The sequence below is a fragment of the Jaculus jaculus genome, chromosome X (genome assembly GCF_020740685.1).
Source record: "Jaculus jaculus isolate mJacJac1 chromosome X, mJacJac1.mat.Y.cur, whole genome shotgun sequence".
NCBI lineage: Eukaryota > Metazoa > Chordata > Mammalia > Rodentia > Dipodidae > Jaculus > Jaculus jaculus.
In genome coordinates, this window is record NC_059125.1 from 152,423,110 (window position 1) to 152,437,437 (window position 14,328).

Here is a 14,328-nt window from a genome sequence, read left to right on the forward strand (position 1 = left end):
CGGAGGCAATGGTCATCTGATCTGCGGCGGCAGCGGTGTCCTAGGCAGTGAAGGTTTAGGCTACTATGGCGGCGACTGTGCTGTCTTCGATGCGGATCGGGACGCCATGGGCTCCAGCTCTGTGGCTGCCGCTGATCCTGGTTGTGGTGGCGGCGATGGTGACAACAGCTGCGGAGCATCAGGTGCCACTGGTCATGTGGTCGAGTGACCGGTGAGAAGGCCTGGTCGGGTTGGGCCGCCAGGGATGGGTCGGGTCACACTGCGCGCAGGGACGTCTGAGTCCCCCTCGCCGGGGGGGGGGGGGATCTGTAAGGTCCCGACGAGGGCTGCCCATTGCCCAAGGGCTCTCAAAACACCAGACACCGGAACTCTCGGCCCCGTGCATCAAGAATGGAGCCTATGGGCTTCCGGTCATCGTGCCCCCCTGTATCGCAGCATTTCTTCTGTCCCCTACCAGGGATCTATGGGCTCCTGTGGCCGACACTCATGAGGGCCACATCACCAGTGACATGCAGCTTTCTACCTACTTAGACCCCGCCCTGGAGCTGGGCCCTCGAAATGTGCTACTATTCCTGCAGGACAAGGTGAGCCTGCCTCAGCCTGCTCAGCGGGTGTTTGGAAGGCCAGCAGACCCCTCTCCCGCCCCCACCGTCTCTTTAGGTGAAGCTCCAGTGACTTTGTCTTAACTCTAGGCAGGTGTGGCTAGATTCTTGGGAAGGCCTATAGGCGAAGCTTCAATGTAAATGATGGGAGGCACCGAATGACATGGGATTGATGGGAGGCAAGGGGTCAGAGGTCAGATACCTAGGACTGAGCCCTATAGATGTCTTCTGACTTCCTCTAGTATGGTAGGGATTCTCTTTCCTTTTCACAGATGACAAGACTTATTGTGGGAGGATTACTCCTTTAGTGCTGCATTTACACAGCTCAACTGATGTCATTGTCATGGTTTTGCTGCTAAGGAAGCTAAGGTTTGAAGAAGCGTAGTGATTTACTGAAGTCTCACTATGATGGTTGAAGCTTGAGTGTCCAATCTGTCCCCCATCCAGTTTTTTGCTCAGAGTCAATATATTTTCCTCCCCCACCCACTGCCCACAAAGCAAGAGTATAGAAGATCTTAGGGCAGCATAAAATAGTTGTTTGGGATGTTGTCAAGTCTCTGCTTGTCCCTTCATTAGTGGCCTGTCCACCTTATTCTCTTTGGGGCCTCATTCTGTTGCTGTGGCAGCAGGTGATGATTCTGCTGACTGTAGTCCTTCCAGAACATGGTTAATAACAGACTGGAACTTAGTCCTAGTTCTGTCTCTTTTTAGCCTTTGCACACATGAAATAATCTTTAAGCCATAGATTCTACAAGTATGTAATGAATAAATCACCTACATCAGATGGCTAAAGGGAAGTAACCTGCTTAAAGCCTTCAGCCGCAGTCCCTCCTAGTATTAGGGCATTCTTCCATTTGTTTGTTGGACGATAATACCTAGCACTAGGAAACTGATATTCTTGTAAGGACAGCAGGTAAAAGCTAAGTTGGTACATGATATATCTGTAGTCTGGTCTAAAAAGGGAAACAGAGAGATAGATGGCTTAGTGGTTAAGATGCTTGCCTGCAAAGCCAAAGATCCAGGTTTGATTCCCCAGAACCCACATAAGCCAAATGCACAAGGTGGCACATGCGTCTGGAGTTCGTTTGCAGCTGCTGGAAGCCCTGGCATGCCCATTCTCTCTCCCCCACCCTTCCCTCTCTGCCTCAATCTCTCCCTCTCAAATAAATGAAAGAATCTTTTTTTTTTTTTTCAAGGTAGGGTCTCACTCTAGCTCAGGCTGACCTGGAATTCACTCTGTAGTCTCAGAGTGGCCTCGATCTCATGGTGATCCTCCTATCTCTGCCTCCTGAGTGCTGGGATTAAAGGCGTGCGCCACCATACCTGGCAAGAATATTTTTTTTTTAAAAAAGGATACTGGCCAAGGGGACAGAGTGACTGGGGATACTGTTTTTGAGAAGAGTGATAAGGCAGGGTCTCCCTCTAGCCCAGGCTGATCTGGAACTCAGTAGCCCCAGGCTGGTCACCACCCTAAAGGCTTGTGCCACCACACCCAGCTGAAGGTGACATCTTGATGGAGGGAGGGAGGCAGCCATGTGACTTTGAGGGAAAGACACTCCTGGCTGGGGAAGTACAGGTGCCAGGCCCCTGGTCTAGGAGTGCTCTTGATGGCTTTCAGAAAGCGCTGGTGTGGCTGGAGCACACTGTGTGAAAGGTGTAAGAGATGGTCCCAGGTCACCAGGAGAGGAGGGAAGGCCATGTAAGCCATAAGGAGGAAAGGTTGGTTGCAGTTCTAAATATGGTGAAGCTTTGGATAATGCGGACCAGGAGATGGTGTGTTCTCTTGTTAAAGGAAGCCATCCTGTGAGCACTCCTGCTGAGAAAGGAGGGGCAGGTTGGCTGTATGTGTACTAAACAGAATGAGCTTAAGGAATCTGGTTAAGACTGCTTCTGGACCTAACTGTGAGAAGCCAGAGGAAGCTAGGAGTTGTGAATTTAAAGGACATGTGTAGGTCACAGATTGTAAAGGGAAGGTCATGGAGTTGGGGTTTCTATGATCCAGAGAGGTCAGAAGACTTCAATTCTTCCTCCATTGTGTTCCAAGATCTTCGTATTCTCCCCGCCCCCCCTCTCCTGCAAATGGTAGGACAGGGACTTTTAGGCCTCCGTGAGAAGGAGGATCCTGGCCAGTCTGGGCATAGCAGGTTTTCCTCTGCTCTAACTTCTACTTCTGTCTTGAGGCTTACCATGAATACTCTTGTCTGGCCCCTTCCCCTCCCCCAGCTTCCCCTTTTTCCTCCGAAGTTCCTCTTGCTGGCTGACTGTTGCTCTTGAGGTTACCACAAGCCAGCTGCCCATAGATCTCCCAACCCCATGACCATCTTCTATGTCTTGTTACCCTGCCCTGAGAGTGATGGAGGAAAGAGTGAGCCATCCTCTCCACCCCCACCCAAGCTGATGGTGGTTCATTCTCCTTCCCTATGCCAAATCTGACTCTAAATGAGGTTTTGTTGGCTTTGAGAATGCACAGACCTCCTGCCCTGACACCTGGCTTCTGTTCCTTGGCTAGTCTACTGAGTGGTCTTTCTGCTTTCCTATTAGCTGAGCATTGAGGATTTCACGGCATATGGTGGTGTATTTGGAAACAAGCAGGACAGCGCCTTTTCTAACCTGGAGGTAAGAGTCTGTTTACAGCCATTGGGACCAGAGATGCTGGCTTTGAGAGTAGAAGGCCTGGAATGTGAGCCTTAGGGCCTGATAGTGCAGGGCATTTACTTTCTGGCCCTGTGTGGGACTCCTGTGTAGGAGCCCTGTGTGAGTGTGGCTTGCCAGGGAGGTTTGTGGGTTAACACAGGCCCACTAGTCTCTGGTTCACTCAGCCTTCTGCCTCTCCCTTACTGTCAGAATGCCCTGGACCTGGCCCCCTCCTCGCTGGTGCTTCCTGCTGTGGACTGGTATGCAGTCAGCACTCTGACCACCTACCTGCAGGAGAAGCTTGGGGCCAGTCCCTTGCATGTGGACCTGGCCACCCTCCGGGAGCTAAAGCTCAGTGCTACCCTCCCTGCCCTGCTGCTCATCCGCCTGCCCTACACAGCCAGGTATGGCCTAGGTGGCCCAGCCTCTAGCTTCAGTATCCAGGGAGGGACTCTGGCTCTGATGGCAGAATCCAGCCAAAGATGGCATTATTTCCATTTTCCCCCTTTAAACCCTCCCAGAAGATTCTTGGCAACAGGAAGCATTGGCTTCCAGGTTGTGAGTTAGGAGTGTCTGCAATGAGGCAGACATGGCCATCACTTTTAGGGAGCCTCCGCCCCGCCTAGGCCCTGTTCTCAGAGCAAGTGACAGGGACTTGAGTGTGCCTGTAAAGCCAGTGGGAGGAGAGGCATGGAGTTCCATGCAAGGGTTCTGAGGTAAGTGGAGGGTTAGGAGACCGCTGTCACTGCTGAGCTCAGCCCCTACACAGCTGTCTGTGCAGCAGCTGTCGTGTGGCTTCTGTGAGTGGGGCTAGTGGGAAGGAAACTGGAAGGGCTAAGGGAAGGGCTATGGGCTTTGAAAAGCTCCTCCAGGCCAGCTGTTTGGACTTGAGGGCAGAGACACCAAAGGGCCCTCTCAATCTGTCTCATCCATAGCTCCGGACTGATGGCGCCTAGAGAAGTTCTCACAGGAAATGGTGAGTGTGATCAGGGGAGATGCATGTCTTAACTTTGCCTCTGGGCCATTACCTGAGAACTGATTCCTCTTCACTCCAAGAGTGAGCCCTCCTTAGAGCAGCTGACAGCTGGGTAGCCATGTATTCCTGCATTTAACCCCACCTAGTAGAGGTATCCAATTACCTTGGGACCCCCCTTGCAAGAGTCCAGGGATCCAGTCTCTAGGCCAAGTGAATCCATAGTTTGAATGTAATAGACCAGTAACATTGAGAAAAGCACTTAGGGGGACTTGTCTTTGTGAAAAAGGACCAGCCTTCCCCATGGAAAGTAGTTGGGTGGATATGGTATTCTCTGTGTCTCTGTTTTCTCTTTTCACTTAGGATTGGCTTGGTATCAGAGAATCAGTGACTAAGGCTACAGTTGTCCACAGGGAGGCTAGTATAGGGAATGAGAAAAGAAACAGCTGTTCTGAGGGGTCCTCTGTGGAAATTACCTGTACTGCTTCCCCTGCTCAGTGAGGTCTCTAAAGAACACAGTGAGAAGTGTTTCATTTTTTTTTTTAAGCAAAGGCTCTCTGGTGACCTGGCTCTCTGCTCTTCTGTCATCCCTCAGATGAGGTCATTGGGCAGGTGTTGAGCACACTCAAGTCTGAAGATGTCCCTTACACAGCAGCTCTTACAGCAGTCCGCCCCTCCAGGGTATGTGCTCTTCCAGTAGAGATTCTGAGGTGGGTGGGGTGAAGCCATGTGGTGGCTCTGCCTGGAGGTGGGCGCTATGTCACAGGCATGGCTTCCCAGAACTCCCTGGCTTGGGAAAGTATTACATGCAAGAGGACTGCTTCCTCCACTTGGGCTCCTTTCCATTTTGTTGAGCCTTATGGACAATGTGCAAGGACATTTGGTATAAGTAATTCCAAATTTAGGGTGGTGGAATAACAGGGTTGGGGGCCAGTGGAGAAGGGCATCTTCTCACCTGTGGGACTTTATGGTGGTGGATATGGTACCCAGCAGGGAGGGAGTCTATGACAGTGAGTCAGATCTTGCTTATTGGGCTGTTAACAGAAGGCTTGTCGGGGTGTTTTTGCAGGTGACCCGTGATGTAGCCATGGTGGCTGGGGGTCTAGGTCGCCAGCTGCTTCAAAAACAGGTGGCATCACCTGTGATCCATCCTCCTGTGAGTTACAATGACACTGTTCCACGCATCCTGTTCTGGGCACAAAACTTCTCTGTGGCATACAAGGACCAGTGGGAAGACTTGACCTCCCACACCTTTGGGGTACAGACACTCAATATGACTGGCTCTTTCTGGAATGACTCCTTTGCCAGGTAAGGAGACTAGGCAGAGAAGGACCATGCTGCTACATGTACCCTTCCTGCCACTGTGGGACTGGGATAGGGCAGGGAACTGGAGTCAGGTATGTATGTTGGGGTTGAAAGTGTTCTTAGTGGGTGTGGTCACCAGGAAAATATAGATGATATCACAGGATGATGCTTCTGGGGAGACACTGGAGAGGGAGCCTCTCAGAGTTCTGCCTTCCCATGCATCCTAGGCCATGGGTGAGACCTGGGCTATTAATACCACACAGTCACCTGGGAACATAGCACTTCCTTTAGGTCTGCAATTGGGCAAATACCAGACCAGACCAGTTGTAGGGCTCCTACACCCTTCCATTTGCCCTCACCCTCAAAATCTGAACAAGGCAGCTCAGAGGACCCCCCGCCTCCACCCGCCAAAAAGGGAATGAAAAAAGTAGGGCTAGTAGATTTAGAGAAATTAGAGGAAGGAACCCTGAGCTGGAAATGTAGGACTTGGTGCCAGCCTCCAGTTCTGTTCCTGGGTCAGTTGTGTCTGGAGCTGTTGTAAAGTGAGGATGCACTGCATTGGCAGGTGGCCAGAAGGACCTAGGGCAGCTTGAGAAGGAATAGTCCTAAGGGGAATTTGCTCCTCTGACAGCTCAAGGCTCACCCAGAAGCTGACAGTGCATCTTTGCCTTGTCCCACAGGCTCTCGCTGACCTATGAACAGCTCTTTGGTACCACGGTAACATTCAAGTGAGTTCTGGGGGTTGAGGTATGGCTGGGCTTGTGTGACTCCGGTCTCCTCTGCTCCCCTGACATCTCTGCCATCCCGCAACTCCCAGGTTCATTCTTGCTAACCGCTTCTACCCAGTGTCTGCGAGATACTGGTTTACTATGGAGAGCTTCGAAATCCACAGCAATGGCTCTGTTGTCTACTTCAATGCTTCCCAAGTTACAGGGCCCAGCATCTACTCCTTCCACTGTGAGTACGTCAGCACTCTTACCAAGAAAGGCAATCTCCTTGTGACCAACATGCAGCCCTCCCTTTGGCAGATAACTCTTCATGACTTCCAGGTATGGAAAGACAAGGGGGCCCAGGTTGGTGGCAGCAGGGTCCTGGTAGAGGCGGGGAGAGAGGAAGGGCCCAAAGTGTCTTAGCATGGCTTGGGAATGTGGTTGAGAGTCCCATCCTTGTGCCATCTCTGGGTATACGGACTATCTACTAACTCCCGAATCCTAGCCTTTGTGGTCCCTTCTAACCCATGTTCATGTGTCCCCCAGATCCAGGCCTTCAATGTGACAGGTGAGCAGTTCTCCTATGCCAGTGACTGTGCCGGCTTCTTCTCCCCTGGCATCTGGATGGGACTGCTTACCTCCCTCTTCATGCTGTTCGTCTTTACCTATGGCCTGCACATGATCCTCAGCCTCAAGACTATGGATCGCTTTGATGACCATAAGGGCTCCTCCATCTCCTTGACCCAGATTGTGTGACCTGTGTCCGAGTGGGATTGAGGGCATGCTAGTGTCCGGTTGTCACATTCCCACCTCGTGACACATTGGACCAAAGGGGTTTCCCCTCTTCCCACTATAGCATGAACCCCACACTCCCCTCAGCCTGTCTTGCTGCTTCTTCAACCTGCTGAGGGGCTTTCCTGGGGCTAATCCCCTTCTCTACCAACAAGGTGTATATATTCTTCATAGACATTAGACAGATCTTCCAGGCTCAGTCATTGTGAGGGGGAAGGGACATTAGTTCTAGGGTCCCCTCTCTCACTTTCTCCTTATTTATTCTTGTCCCTCCACCATCATCCCTCGCTGTTTATAGTACTTTTGTGTATTAAATACTCCTTCCTCAAGCTTTATGGAACTCTCTACAACAGCCATGGATTTGAGGCTCGCTGAGTTTGAGTGTGTGAAAATACTACTTAACTGTACCCAGCTTGGCGGTCATGTTGTTTTTGTTGTTGTTGTTGTTTTGTTTTTTGGTGATGTGCTAAGAATAAGTAGGACACTGCGTTTTATTTCTATGACCTGAGAAGGAAGGGACTTCCACAACAGGTGGGCAGGGTGTGCTCACTGGGTTCTGTCGTGTCCCCAGTAGGAATGCCTGGCAGGAACCTGGGGTGCCCTGTTGTTCCTTACTAATAAAATAAAGACGGGTTGCCATGCATTGGGCTTTTTGTCACTCATTTCTGCACTGGGCATTAGGGTGGAGCTTGACAGAGGGAAAAGATGCCTGGATGCAGCCCAGTCAAGTCTAGGTGGGGGGTGAGAAAGTCAGGGGAGGCTGACCGGGTGGGTCTTCAGCCATCCTGTTGTGCTGGAGGGACTTAGGAGGAGTTCCTCGTGACAATAGCATCGCAAGGTGGTCCGCCCCCGTCTGCTGCAGCAGCGCGCCTCGAGACCGCGCCGAGCCTCCCAGGGGGCGGAACGGGAGCGCGCGGGGCGGGGCGCGCGCGGATCCCGCGCAAGGATTCTTCGCGGGGCGCAGCACCTGCGGCTGGGCGCCCCGCCCCGCCCCGCCCCGCCCCGCACTTCTCTGGACCCTAGACCTGCGGCGTTGCCGGCGGAGTAGTGCTAGTGCTGGGACCCTGACGCCAGAAGCCCTCCCTGAAAGCGGGTGGGAAAGAGGAGGCCTCAGCTTGGTGAGGCTGAGCTCGGGGAGGAGGAGGAACTCTTTGACGCGGCGGAGGAGTCGAGAGAGGGCTAGCTCCGCCATCTTTGGTTCAGTGCGGCGGCCGCGGCGGCGTTAGCGGCTGCTGGGGTGAAGCAGGAGGAGGAGCTGAGAGGGCGCTGGCACCAAGGCCTGACCATGGACGAGGAATACGATGTGATCGTGCTGGGGACCGGCCTTACCGTAAGTGCCACCTCGGGCATCCACAGCCCTGCATCTTGTCATCCTCTTCCCCCGCGATGATGCAGTCCCCGGTTACCAGCTCCATCCTCCCCTCGCATCCTTCCATCATTGCCATGATCCACTTGGATGGCGGAAAAGCAAGCCCCGCGCTCACCCCACTACCCCTACCCCACGACGGCGACTCTACTTTGTTGTCATGTTCCAGTCTTGCTGAATAGGGTTCCCCTCCCGCCTGCAACCCCCCCCCCCCCACTCCCTGACCCCTCTCATCTTCTCTACCTTGTGTCGCTGAGCTGGAAAATGCACCTCGACCTCAACCTGATGTCCCAGCCCCCACCCTTCACTTGCACCCATCACTCGCTCAGCATCCCTGCCTAGCATCCCCTCCCATTTTGTGCAATCTGATGGATGAAGTACGAAGCTATAGAGTATAGGGGCCCTGAAAGGTGAGCACTTATTCCTCCTCTCTCTCTTCTTTTGGGTAGAAGGGACCCAGGGAATGTTCCAGAAGCAGTAGCAGTGAGCGCAATGACCACATTCCCGCTACCCCACCCTGGTTTCCCATGGAGACCTCGGCTGAGTAGTGTCTGCAGTCTTTGTCCTTGGGTTAGTGACAGTGACTGGTGAGGGTGTACATATCTTAACCCCTGTCTACAAACCCCATTGGCTTGCTGCCTCAGTTTGGACCCATGGGTATGGCTAGAGGGTTAGGGGGTTCTGCCCTTTGAAGAAGGAGAAGCCCAGGGTGGGGCCTGAAATTTCAAGGACTGGCCTAATCTTCACTTCCTTTTCACATACCCTTTGAGGTCGAGCTAGTTCTTCTCTATGGCTCACTGTGTCTTATCTTCCTTTTTCTTGGGCTCATGGATAGATACTTTCTTGGCATGTTGATACCAGAAGACTGTCCTTGGGACGGCAGGACCTCTGTCTCCCCCCAAACCTGTCATTTCTCTATTGGTTCACCATTTTGCTCAGCAGGGCTATAAAGGAAACTGATCTGATGAAGCCATCAACCCGTTTTAGGCAATGCAACCTAGGCAGGGTTTGTGTGTGTGTGTGTGTGTGTGTGTGTAAGGAGCTGTCCATTGTGGCAGGTTTGAGGCTGAGGAACAAATCGGGGCTGCTAGTAGGAGGGCAAGCAGGAGTGCTGTAGCAAATGTCACCCCTCCCCCAGGAATGCATCCTGTCGGGCATTATGTCTGTGAATGGAAAGAAAGTGCTGCACATGGACCGGAACCCCTACTATGGGGGTGAGAGCTCCTCCATTACACCCCTAGAGGAGGTAAGACAGTCTGCATCTGAGGCCTAGACCCCTTCGTTAGCCTCTTACAGGGGCATAGAGTCACAGTTACTCCTCAAGTTCTCTGCAGGAGGGTAGGGAGAGGGATGGGTGGTCCTCGACGCTTCTCCTTTTTCCTGTCTTGCTTCCAGCTATATAAGCGCTTTCAGTTGCTGGAGGGGCCACCTGAATCAATGGGCCGGGGCCGAGACTGGAATGTTGACCTGATCCCCAAATTCCTCATGGCCAATGGTGAGGAAGATGATACTCAGTGTGTAGGGGCAGGGGACTGGGAAAACTGGAGGAGGGTCAGGCTTCTGAGACCAGCAAGAGCTTCTGGAGGAAGACATGCTGATGTCACCTACCCCCGACACAGGTCAGCTGGTGAAGATGCTACTGTATACAGAAGTGACTCGCTACCTGGACTTCAAGGTAGTAGAAGGCAGCTTTGTCTACAAAGGCGGCAAGATCTACAAAGTGCCATCTACTGAGACTGAGGCACTGGCTTCCAGTGAGTATGGGTCCTCTGAACCAGAGAAAATAAAGTGGAGAGAGACAGGCTGTCCTGAGAACAGGTGACAAAGGTGACTGTCCAGAGTCAGAGTGGAGCTCCTCTTTGTCCAAGGTCCCATTCCCCATGCAGCTTTGGCTTGTAGCCCCTCAATTGGTCCATACTATCTGTCATGACAGACTACTAGGAAGGATGCTGACATACAAAAGGGACATAGCCGAGGGTCCTCTTAAACCATCAAAACATCACTAAGTGCGGTTGGGAGGGCCTTTTCACATGGGAAAACTGAGGCCAAGAAGGGAATGCTAACCTCAGGTCACATGGCACAGCTCAGTTGGGAGCTGGGGCACCTGCTTTCCTGGCCTGCCTTGGTGGGAAGGGAGGTCTTATGTTGTAGTGGTATAAAGGGTCCCTTTACTACCCCTCCTTCAGATCTGATGGGCATGTTTGAAAAACGGCGTTTCCGCAAGTTCCTGGTTTTTGTGGCAAACTTTGATGAGAATGACCCCAAGACTTTTGAAGGTGTCGACCCCCAGACTACCAGCATGCGTGATGTCTACCGGAAGTTTGACTTAGGCCAGGATGTAATCGACTTCACTGGCCACGCCTTGGCACTCTACCGCACTGATGAGTGAGGGAAACTGGCATGGTGGGATACCCCTTGCCTAGCCCACACCTGCCTAGAGTACCTTCTGCCCATCCTGCATGTGCCCTGGACTTAGCCACAGGCTTACCTGTTGCCTTTCCATTTCTCCCCTGTATATGACTCATATCTTTGCCAGGTCATGAAGGGTGGTGAGAAGGTTGGCTGGTACCTGGGTGGGTTTGAGCAGGAGTGCTGCTATCAAAGCATCTTCCCCGGCCCCTGTCCCCCCAGCTACCTGGATCAGCCTTGTCTTGAGACTATTAATCGCATCAAGTTGTACAGCGAGTCCCTGGCTCGGTATGGCAAGAGCCCCTATTTGTACCCACTCTATGGCCTGGGTGAACTGCCCCAGGGCTTTGCAAGGTGAGGACATAGCTCTTTTCAGTTGGCATTATTGGATAGGACTAAGGCTGAGGGTAACTATAGCCACCTTGAGCACTTTTATAGCATTTTCTACTTTCCCATCTGTAAGCTCCACGTACCTGGCCCCACTCCTGGGTGATGTGGCCCAGCCCTAGTGCGTTGAACTGGAGATTCTAAGAGCCACGTCTCTATGAACATGGTTTCCCTGGCTATGTCTGAGTCTGGGGCTTAGTTGAGGGCTAGCTTATTTCTAGAATTCTTTATTCTGGACCTTTGGTCATTTCTGTGTGGTGCTACTCCTTCATGGTACCCTCATTCGTTCTTTTCAGAATGTTGTGGGCAGAAGCTCTAGAGAGGAAAAGAGCATGTCAAGATGGGTCCTGAGTTCATGGCAATGACAGAACTAGGATGAAGAGCTAGATCTGATTTCTGCCTGCCCAGGGATGCCAGTTTTCTCTGTACCTCAATGGTAGGGTAGGGAGGATACAATGGAATTGATCCTCCTTTATCTTAAGAGGACTCTACTTTCACTCTCCTTACTACAGATTGAGTGCCATCTATGGGGGGACATACATGCTGAACAAACCTGTGGATGACATAATCATGGAGAATGGCAAGGTGGTGGGTGTGAAATCTGAGGGAGAGGTAAGCTGCCCTGTGTAGTGGTGGTACCGTGGTTGGGGTAGGGTTGGTCTCCTTTGGGGCTGTGTTCCCAAGGAGCCTGACTGCTGGTGGATCTGCTGATGCTCACAGGGAAGGGAGGGGAGGTTCCAAAAGAAGTCAATGTAGCCATTCCTGTTGGCAAGAGTGTCCTTCAAAAGCCAGAAGCTGCATCTTCCAGCCTCCACCTCCAAGTTCTGGGATTACAGGTGTGCACCACTATGTCCAGTGTATGTGGTGCCAGAGGATCGAATCTAGGGTCTCCTGCATGGTAGTCAAACATTGTACCAGCTGACCTACATTCCCAGAAAGCATTCCTGAGCCGGACAGTGGTAGGTAGCACATGAGCAGCGGAGAGGCTGAGGGAAGAAATCCTGGGGCACATAGATAATACTAAAAAAAAAAAATCAGTAACAAGGGAAAAAAGCAGTGTTTCTAGCAGTCCATCACCTTAACCACTTGGCTACTTGAAACAGTGGTTCTAATTAGTATCCCAGGAGCAGCTTCATTAGCCCTATGTGTGAGAGCTCCTCTCTGAGCTGCAGGGAGGGCCCATGTTCTGTAGGAGGGGAAGTGTTGGCTGCTCCGCGCTGCCTGCCTTCACTTTTAGTTCAGCCTAACACCAAACAGGGCAAGAGGTGATACAGTCAGGACAATGCCTTCTGGTGTCTTCATAGGTGGCCCGCTGCAAGCAGTTGATCTGTGACCCCAGCTATATCCCAGACCGCGTGCGGAAGGCTGGTCAGGTTATTCGCATCATCTGTATCCTCAGCCACCCCATCAAGAACACCAATGATGCCAATTCCTGCCAAATCATCATCCCCCAAAACCAGGTCAACAGAAAGTCAGGTAGGCCAGGCTATGATGGGTTCCCTTCAGTGTGCTCTTTGGAGGTACTGTGCCTTTCCCCATCAGTTTTGGGGCTTCTTGCACCATCTTGTCCTGAGACAAACTAGGAATTAGATGCCTTCAGCTCTTCCCTTCCCTTCCTTGAGGATGACAGCTCGGATACTGCCTACCATGTGAGGCTAGGGAGGGAAGGTGGGCCAAACTCCTGTCCAGACCCTACTGTGTGGCTGTTTTCCTCTGACACGTATTAACTGAGGTCTTCCTATGGCCAGATATCTATGTGTGCATGATCTCCTATGCGCACAATGTGGCCGCACAGGGCAAGTACATCGCTATTGCCAGTACCACGGTAGAGACTGCAGAGCCAGAAAAGGAAGTTGAGCCTGCGCTGGAGCTGCTGGAACCCATTGACCAGAAGTGAGGGGCTGGGCTAAACCTGATGGGGTGGGGACCAGCACAGGAGCCAGAGTTGGAGATCAGGAAGAGCAAGGCCCATTTTGAGACATTTCCTTTCCTCTCCATCTGCCCCTCAGGTTCGTGGCTATCAGTGATTTGTATGAGCCTATTGATGATGGTTCTGAGAGTCAGGTAAGAAGCCTGTAATAGCCCTGGCTTTTGCTGCCTACCCAGAGCCTGTGCCTGACTCACCCTGGGCCTCTGGGTCTGGCCATTTGCAGGTATTCTGTTCCTGCTCCTATGATGCCACTACACACTTCGAGACTACCTGCAACGACATCAAAGACATCTACAAACGCATGGCTGGGTCAGCCTTTGACTTTGAGAACATGAAGCGCAAACAGAATGATGTCTTTGGAGAAGCTGACCAGTGATTGCTGAGCCCTTCCCCTAGCCCCTGCTGCCCTCGCCCCTACCTGTCTGTCCTCCTCCAGGGCTAGGGAGATGGAGATGGTATGCCTGGGCATCCCCATTTCCAGCATCCTTTGCTTCCCCCACCACATTCCTGTCACCCACCTCATTGATTCACTGACCAAATCCTTAACCTTAGTGATGGTTTGGGAGATGGGGCCTGCCCTTGTCCTAGGAAAGGAGGATTCCCGTTCTTGTTTGTATGTTTCCTCCCCCACCCCCTAGTTCTGCTCTGCTTGGGAAGGACGTGGAGGAACAGCTGACTTCTGCCCCCACTGCTCTAACCCCCACTGTAGTGGCCTTTGGAGATGCCCCTGCCTCCCCCCACCAACTCTTGCGTGTTGGAGAGAAGGGGCCCTCCCAGCACAAAATGGCATTCCTTCCCCCCCCATAATTTATTCTAATTTATTAACTTTGGCCCGCCCACCTGAGCCCACTGTCTTCTGGTGCACCCTGGGACTGTAGAGTGAGGTTTCCTGGCCCCTCCCAGCCCTGGCAAAGCCTGGGAATGGATTGGTGGTTTTAGGTGTGGCCCCTCAGAGGTTTATCTGTTTTTATTCCTTGTCTTTGTATTTGTGTTCTTTGATACTTGCTGAGAAAAAGAAATGTGAGCAAAGCAGAAGGAGGTGGGAAAGTGGATCCAAACCCAGTGTGCCCTGCCCCATGCCTTTCCTTTAGTGGTGGGAAACCCTTATCTTGCAAAGTGAATGTGTCCCTTTCCCCAACCTCTAGTGTTATTTCACAGGAAAAACAAAAACAAAAACAAAACTCCCAATAAAACTGTTGAAACCTGAGCTATGATCTTTT

General features: G+C 52.1%; 2 protein-coding genes across 2 annotated transcripts; both read left to right on the top strand.

The window, feature by feature from the left end:
* Window positions 1-7,659, top strand: Atp6ap1 (ATPase H+ transporting accessory protein 1). The gene is made up of 10 exons (XM_004672114.2): window positions 1-211; window positions 458-584; window positions 3,144-3,218; window positions 3,447-3,640; window positions 4,172-4,212; window positions 4,805-4,890; window positions 5,279-5,517; window positions 6,195-6,242; window positions 6,332-6,563; window positions 6,771-7,659. Exons 1-10 carry the CDS (start codon window positions 66-68, stop codon window positions 6,978-6,980), a joined length of 1,398 nt encoding a protein of 465 aa, XP_004672171.1. The 5' UTR covers window positions 1-65; the 3' UTR covers window positions 6,981-7,659.
* A 424-nt stretch (window positions 7,660-8,083) lies between these two features.
* Gdi1 (GDP dissociation inhibitor 1) lies at window positions 8,084-14,315 on the top strand. Its single transcript, XM_004672115.2, has 11 exons — window positions 8,084-8,346; window positions 9,521-9,628; window positions 9,778-9,877; window positions 10,002-10,136; window positions 10,569-10,767; window positions 11,014-11,145; window positions 11,691-11,790; window positions 12,483-12,654; window positions 12,927-13,071; window positions 13,188-13,242; window positions 13,332-14,315. The coding sequence occupies exons 1-11, from the start codon at window positions 8,302-8,304 to the stop codon at window positions 13,482-13,484; spliced, it is 1,344 nt and encodes a 447-aa protein (XP_004672172.1). The 5' UTR covers window positions 8,084-8,301; the 3' UTR covers window positions 13,485-14,315.
* Window positions 14,316-14,328: the final 13 nt, after the last annotated feature.